Source organism: Dermacentor silvarum, chromosome 7 (assembly GCF_013339745.2).
Source record: "Dermacentor silvarum isolate Dsil-2018 chromosome 7, BIME_Dsil_1.4, whole genome shotgun sequence".
Taxonomy (NCBI): Eukaryota; Metazoa; Arthropoda; class Arachnida; order Ixodida; family Ixodidae; genus Dermacentor; species Dermacentor silvarum.
Genome location: NC_051160.1, coordinates 20,599,336 through 20,606,250, shown reverse-complemented (window position 1 = coordinate 20,606,250; position 6,915 = coordinate 20,599,336). Strand labels below are relative to the sequence as shown.

General features: G+C 48.1%; 1 protein-coding gene across 4 annotated transcripts; it reads left to right on the top strand.

Moving 5' to 3' along the window:
• Nucleotides 1-63: 63 nt before the first annotated feature.
• Nucleotides 64-6,005, top strand: LOC119457667 (RNA-binding protein lark). Of its 4 annotated transcripts, none has more exons than XM_049670313.1 (8): nucleotides 64-211; nucleotides 665-706; nucleotides 2,199-2,318; nucleotides 2,425-2,508; nucleotides 3,495-3,556; nucleotides 4,057-4,299; nucleotides 4,744-4,835; nucleotides 5,479-6,005. In XM_049670313.1, exons 2-7 carry the CDS (start codon nucleotides 698-700, stop codon nucleotides 4,808-4,810), a joined length of 585 nt encoding a protein of 194 aa, XP_049526270.1. In that variant the 5' UTR covers nucleotides 64-211; nucleotides 665-697; the 3' UTR covers nucleotides 4,811-4,835; nucleotides 5,479-6,005. The 4 variants fall into 4 exon arrangements, with proteins under 4 accessions (XP_049526270.1, XP_037575233.1, XP_037575234.1 ...); XM_037719305.2 differs by having other exon boundaries at nucleotides 65-211; nucleotides 4,057-4,365; XM_037719306.2 differs by lacking the exon at nucleotides 5,479-6,005 and adding an exon at nucleotides 4,982-5,325 and having other exon boundaries at nucleotides 65-211.
• The last annotated feature ends 910 nt before the right edge of the window (nucleotides 6,006-6,915 follow it).

The window sequence follows — 6,915 nt, the reverse complement described above, 5'->3', positions numbered from 1 at the left end:
TCGTTGCAGTGAGTCACTGCTCTCGTCACTCCACTACTCTACGTAGAAAAGTTCCACTGGCAGAGTGCATTCTGGGATAGTAAATTTTTTGCTAGGAAGGTGGCCCGGAAAACAACGCCATTTTTCGCGCCAAGCCCGTAGGTGATCGGTGTGTCGTCGCGAGGCTCGTGCCGTTGATTTTGCCATTGACTAGAACCTTGCTTTTCAGCAGGTAAGTAATGGTCTTTGACACCTACTGACGCTCGCTGTGCGAATGATTGTAGCGTTAAGCGAAAGGACATTGCGTAAACGCATGTATTCTCAACCGGTGAACTTAGCCTTGACGCAATCCATTGTTGCTAAGCCTAAGCGAGGTGTGCTGACGCCGGTAGGCTGTGGCGGAAGAGAAAGATAACAGCGATTTGAAATTTTATTTTTATTGGCGTCTGCGCGCGACCTGCACTGTTGCGGTCCGCGCGTTAGCGTCTGGCACCAGTTTGGTGCTTTTTATTGGCTTCTAGCCGGCGTGACGCTGGCGCGCTTGCTAAGCCTTGTTATTCCCGGCGTGCTGCTCAGGCTTGAGTAAATTTAGTGGTGCATCTGTTTCACCGAGGCGAATCTGTTTGCTGTGTGCGGCAGCATGTGATAGCAGCGCATATTTCACCGGCTCGACCTTGTTTCGCAGGTTTTGCCGCCCATCAGCGGTTCTTCATTCAGCATGGCGCCGGTAAGTAACGAGGCATTTTTTTTTCTCCTTTGTGTTCTTAGTTGCGCTAGCCCTGAACCAGTTCGGCTCATTTAAGTCCGTTGGGAGTTGTAGTTGGACTGGCGCGCTATCGCTATTTTGAAGTGCGCCGCCCACTTCAGTTAGACTCCGTGCTTTTTGGCTTCGCGCGCCTAGGCGCATCGTTGTTGCTGTAAGGTGCCGTTGTGTTCCTTTAGAAGATATTGTATGGACATTCATTGGCCACTGATAACCTTGCGTGGACTTGGCAAGGCATACCCGTTGTACTAAGAGCGGAATTGCCAAACAATTGGACATAATTTTGATAAAACTAGAGCATAATAGCAGAGGCATCTTTCGAACAGCTTGTGCTCTGCATTTTTAGGTATTCACGCGAACGAACAGCTTGTGCTCTGCATTTTTAGGTATTCACGCGAATTCATTAAACTTGAGTCTGGCCACGGTTGTTGGTAGCTAAGTTTTGATGGTCTGTGTAGGGCGTGGTTTAAAATTGCCAGAAATTAAGTGCAAATTGTGCTTTAGTAATGCCTGGATTTCAGAGTACCAGTTTGAAAAAGTAACACGTGATTCGCCTTCCCAACGGTTGAATATGAAAATGCAGCATTTCAAACACGGAAGGCTGCATACTGGCGTGGTCGAAATTTCGCGGGGTCTGCGAACACGTGCAAAGCTGTTTTTGCGCCCCCCGGCGAAGCAATTGCGTTGTGTCGACATCGCATTGCGTATACGCGTCCGATACCAGGCGCTTCGTCAGAGGGCTTAAGTGTGCAAGTTGGTGCGCGGCACGCGGATGTCACAAAAGTTGCCATCTGTACAAGTGTTGTTTGAATTACGATTAAGTGTGCTTCACATTACATCACCTGAATGAGCAGTGCAATAATAACTCATCTATGCGCCTTGCACCGTTCATGTGTTAGTGTGGCATGTTCCCACCTAGGCATTTTTGTGAACGTCTCCTACATGTGCTTTGCGAGTGCAAGTTCAGCAGACATACTGTGTTTATTCCTAAATTCAGAAACAGTCTGGTCTATTTTACAATATTTGCACACCTGTCCACTTTTGCTTGTGATTTTATTGCAAAACAGCCCCATATTTAGTGCTTCTTAAAGACTGTTGTATTGACAATTAGTTTGATTTTTTTTTATTTGACTATAGTTTAACTTCATGAACAATTATCTTTGTGGCAGAGATCGTTGCTGCATCTATTAAAGCAGAGCGTGTGTTTATAGCATCCCTCAACAGTTGTTGAATCTTCAATAAACTGCACACATTAAATCAAAACTTCGAAGTATTTCAGTTCATATGTTTTTTCCTCCTGTTGTAGTTGGCAAGTCTGCATTTGTCATTTTCAATATCCCTGTCATTGAGACTCAAGTGCTGTCTTATTTCGGCATTTCTCACTTGCCACATTGCAATACACACAGGTCGAGTGTTTGTCGTTGAGTGTTGCTAAGTGGTGCGTTTCTCGTTGCAGAGGACAAAGCTCTTTGTGGGCCACTTGCCAGACGGCCTTCGCACAGAGGAACTTTCAGAGCTCTTTGCCAAGTATGGCACAGTGACTGAGTGCGATGTCATCAACAAGTATGGTTTTGTGGTGAGTGTACTCTGCGTTTGGCGCATTCTTCTACCCAGCCTAGGCAGAGCAGTGCATGGGCAATGTTGTGTAACGCACTGTGGTGCCCCGTGCACAATTCTTGCAGCACATGGCCACAGAGGAGCAGGCAGAGGAGGCTCTCAAGAATTTGAACAACTACAACTTCATGGGCTCCACACTGTCGGTTGAGGTGAGTGGTAGCTTTTTTTTTTTAAGGAGCAGCTATTGATAGCACGCTTTCTGCAAGCAGTTATGTTCTACCTCGACCAGTTAACTCAACCAGTTCAGTAAACGCTTGTTTCCCAAAGTTTCAACAGGTACCATTCTTCCTGGTGGTCTGTAGCTGAAGCTGTTGGCAATGAAATGTAGCCAGATAAATGGTCAGGTGGATAGTGTTTGTGGTGGCCTGGCCCATTAAGAGTCTGGCAACTGCTTACTGCAAAGTTTTTACTTGCCAGAATTTTTAACTTGTTTAAATTGTTGTATTGGACACTCATGTTTGCTATTCTTCGTGCCTACTATAGGGCAATAGTATTCATAAAAAATACGAATTCACTGATTAATTGTTCATAGCCAGACTTCGTTGTCATTTACGCTAACCTACCCGAGCAGTACCAACACCAACTTAGAGCCAGTGTATAACTGCAATTGAAATTTTGGGTGCCTTAGTGAATATTTCAGAATGCACTTCTGAACATTTGTGGTGCTGAATTTTTGTTGCTATGACTATTGAGCAAGGTATCTGTTGACGTCTCTACAGAAAGCCTGCAAATATAAAAATAAACATTTTAAGTAATCATTTTAAATGTACTACTGTACAGCATTTATACAAGTTTTAAGGTCGGTAGGCTTGCTGCTAATAGGCTTGTGTGGGTGCATACTTTGTGATCCCAGACCAACTGCCAGGCAAGAGGCTGGGTTGGTTCACATCCGAGGAGTTACAATTCCCCCTGGTACATGCGCCGCATCCTGCGGATGGCTGCTGATTGGTGGCAGCCATCCTTCAATTTGTGGCTATATAATAGTGCTCTCTAAACAAGTCATGTAGAAGCCTCTGATGGGCTTCCACAATTTTTTAGAGATCCCACAGCTGTGCATTTTGATTAGCAAAAGTGAAATATTTGTTTTTTTTTTTTCTTGAGGCTTGATGCAAAGAACAATTTTTTTTTCTGCCAGCGCTCCACAAGCAAGTTTCACCAAGAGCCTGGCGCACCTGGCAGAGCTAAGGGAGGACCAAGGTGGGCAGCACTTGTTTTTTTTTCTTTACTCATTGCTGATGTGTAGAAATACTTTGCCAGTGGAAGAAGTGTCTCATGAATTTATGACCAATCACGACTGCTCTGCAGTATTTACTTTGCAAGTAGTCTTCTAGGGAAATGCAGTAGCGTCTATCCGATAGGTGGCACATTTTCTTGTACAGTGGTAGTGCTTGGAAAGATTTCATTCAATTGTGAGTGCAATTGATTGCCTATGTTGCTTCTTGCCTCTAGCATGTATGCATACTTCGACCCTGGCTACGCAGAATATCTGTAAGTGTACTTTGTTGAGAACTGTATTTGACATGTCGCCTAGCACACCAGCACTTTACAGCCTGCTTTTCAACTAAGATACACTATACAGCACCAATCTTCTTTCCTAGCGCATATTTTATGCAGTAAGTATGGAAGCTATTGCATGTTCATCACTACTTTTTAGTGCTCTTGCAAGGAGAATTAAAGTTTGCCTTTATGGTTTTCAGTCGACCACCCTACGGCCAGGGCATGCAGAGGAACGGCTATGACGGAAGGCCTTCTGGAGGCTACTACAACGGTGGACCAGGTGGTTATGGCGACTACCGCCGGGGCGGTGACTTCTATGACCGGGCCCCATACCGAGCCATGGTAGACAGGCCGCGGCCCTACCCAGCCCCTTACGAGCGCCGGGACGACCCCTACGCACCACGACGCCCACCCCCGGGACCCCCCTCCATGGGACCTGACATGTACGAGCGGAGGCCGGCTCCAGACTATGCCCTCTACAGCCGCCGGTCGCCTCCCCCTGCCTCAGGGTCAGCGGGCACTGTCGTTTAGCCTGTCTCGAGGCAGGCAGTGCCTTTGTAAAAAAATAGTGGGAGGCTTAACTGAGGCATTACTTTAAAGCAACTCTGGAGGCTTGCTTGTCTAAATTACAACTGAGGCTGTGTTCTCATTTGGTCACTTTTGCTGCTGGTTTCACACGATGGAAATGGAACTTGCTTGTGCTTTGAAATTTGTAGCCCCGAAAGTGGTCAGCTGAGAGTGTAGCCACAGTTTGCTAGGTGTTAATGCATGAGGAATATTAAATGGGACAGGTGTTGCTTGCCCGCTTATTTGGCAGTTTTTGTAATGCCTTTATGTAATGTTCTCGAGTTGTGTTGCCTGTACCTACAAGTCTTGCTCTTTTACAGGTACAGCTGGGGTGCCGGCTATGGGTCATCTGACCGCATGGGCGGCTACTCCTATGGCGGCTACTAGGCGCCACTGGTCTCCCCCCGAACAGGTGAGTGTAGCGCCCGCCGCACTGTGGCAGTTCGGCAGGCGCGTATAGTATGCTGCGCGCGTGCTGTGTCGCGTCGGCTAGCCGCAGTGGCGCGAGATTTCGCCTGCGCAGCGCGTGACTTGTCGCCTTTGCCTCCTCCCCCGCAGCGACGACCCGTGGGACGGTTACGCTAGCGCTCGGTCGGAGGTAGCGTGCGGCGGCTAGCGCCCCCTCGCCGCGTGATGACCGCCCGACCCTTTGCGAAGCCCGACCGCTGGACCGCCTGCGTGTACCGGGGCACCTGAGCCCTCCGCCTCCTCACGTCACCCATACTTAACCTGGCCACACACCGTCGCCAGCGTCTCTCACTTCACTGTTCCATCATTTTTGTTTGTTGTGTACACCACCACCACCTCATGTCTCGTCCGAATGCAGTCGCTGCCCGAGGGGAGCGGGCCAGTTTTACTAAAGCGTCGTCTCTTCTCTCAATAAATGTCCATGGTCGCCAACAAGCACCCCGTCTCGAGAGTTACTGCTGCTGAGTGCGCTCGTGTGACCGACCCGCCGAACGCCGTACACCGCTCTTGAGGCATTTGTACGCTGTCGGTTGCTTCGGGTAGTGCCCCGGCCACTCACAGAATGTTCCCCTCCCACCTTTTTGCAGCCTGCCTTACAGGTGTCTCCTACACACACACACTACTGCCACCACTGGGTGTTTTGGTAAGTTTTTGCGAGGCCCTCTCTTGGCCCGACCCCACCTCCTGTTCCAGGATTGTTTACTCGCCGCGGTGGCTCAACGGCTATGGCGTTCTGCTGCTGAGCTCGAGGCACGATACCCGGCCGCGGCGGCTCCAGTTCTGTTGGCTAGGAACGCAGAAAACGCCCGTGTGCTGACATTGCGGTGCACGTTAAACATCCAGCTGGTGTCAGCCTACCACAGTAAAGGGAAGGAGGTGCAATGTGAAAAGAATACAGTAGCTCAAGGTTGAGTGACAGGAATACATTAAACATCCAGCTGGCTTAGCCTACCACAGAGTAAATGGAGGTGCAATGTGAAAAGTTAATACAGTAGCTCAGGGTTGAGTGACAGGAATACCATTTATTAATGTGTACATAGTGGATGGTTGCTTGGCTGAAGAATAAAAGATATTGGTCAATGAAAGGATATATGAATAAATGGATTTGAAAGTACCCTGTGCATGTGTGTTTATGGCTGAAGACGCCTGTGAAGCCAGACTTCGTCAGGCCGCAATACCGAAATAAAGGTGCTATTCGCTCGACAATATCGCCCGCCAAAGCGACGTCCACAGCGACTTCGGTGAGCTGTACGAAATGCTTCGGGCTGGATGCAAGGCCCAACAGCACTAATATGGAGCCATGAAAGTCTGCACTGAAAGGGAAAGTTCCATATTCAACCCTGCACCGAGAGCGCCTATATGGTCATTTCAGGTATGTTTGAGAGAATGTTTGCTTGATTTGGGCGAAGACTTCGAAGCTCTGGCGCGCTCGAAAGGTGAAGTGCGGATTCGCGTGGAAGGCTTCATGAAGGAGCTATGGACGAGAAATGAAAGTTGCCTTTGCAAGCTGGGAGGGGGTATCGCTTAGTGAAACTCTGGCGCGTATTTCGGCCGCACCTGTACTGACTGGTGTAACAAAGGCTGCTAACAAAGGATCAGATTCGTAGGAAAACTACTTTCAAGTTTTCACTATGTTAATGTGCGTTTAGCTTTCTAAAAACGCTGCAGTTGCGGACGATAAAAGTTGTGAAAAAGTGAAATCGCTCCTGGAGGATCTTTGTTCCGTAGACTTGTGAAGGTCGATGGTTTAAGCGTAAAAGGGAACCTCCAAGGACACTAATGACCACCTTCAAGCAAGAATCGCACGTTCTCGTAGGATTCGCTGCGAAGCAGAATACTAAAGTTTGTATTGTATCACTTCGTTTAGCAGTCGGTGATCAGTAACCAGTCTTTAGCAGTCGGTTGCGAAAAATTTGGTTTCGAAAATGCTGTATAGCACCTTTACGAATACTAATTACATAAGTACTAATACGTGTAATACCGGCGTCGTAGTACACTAGTCGTAGGCCCACTCAATCGCTATC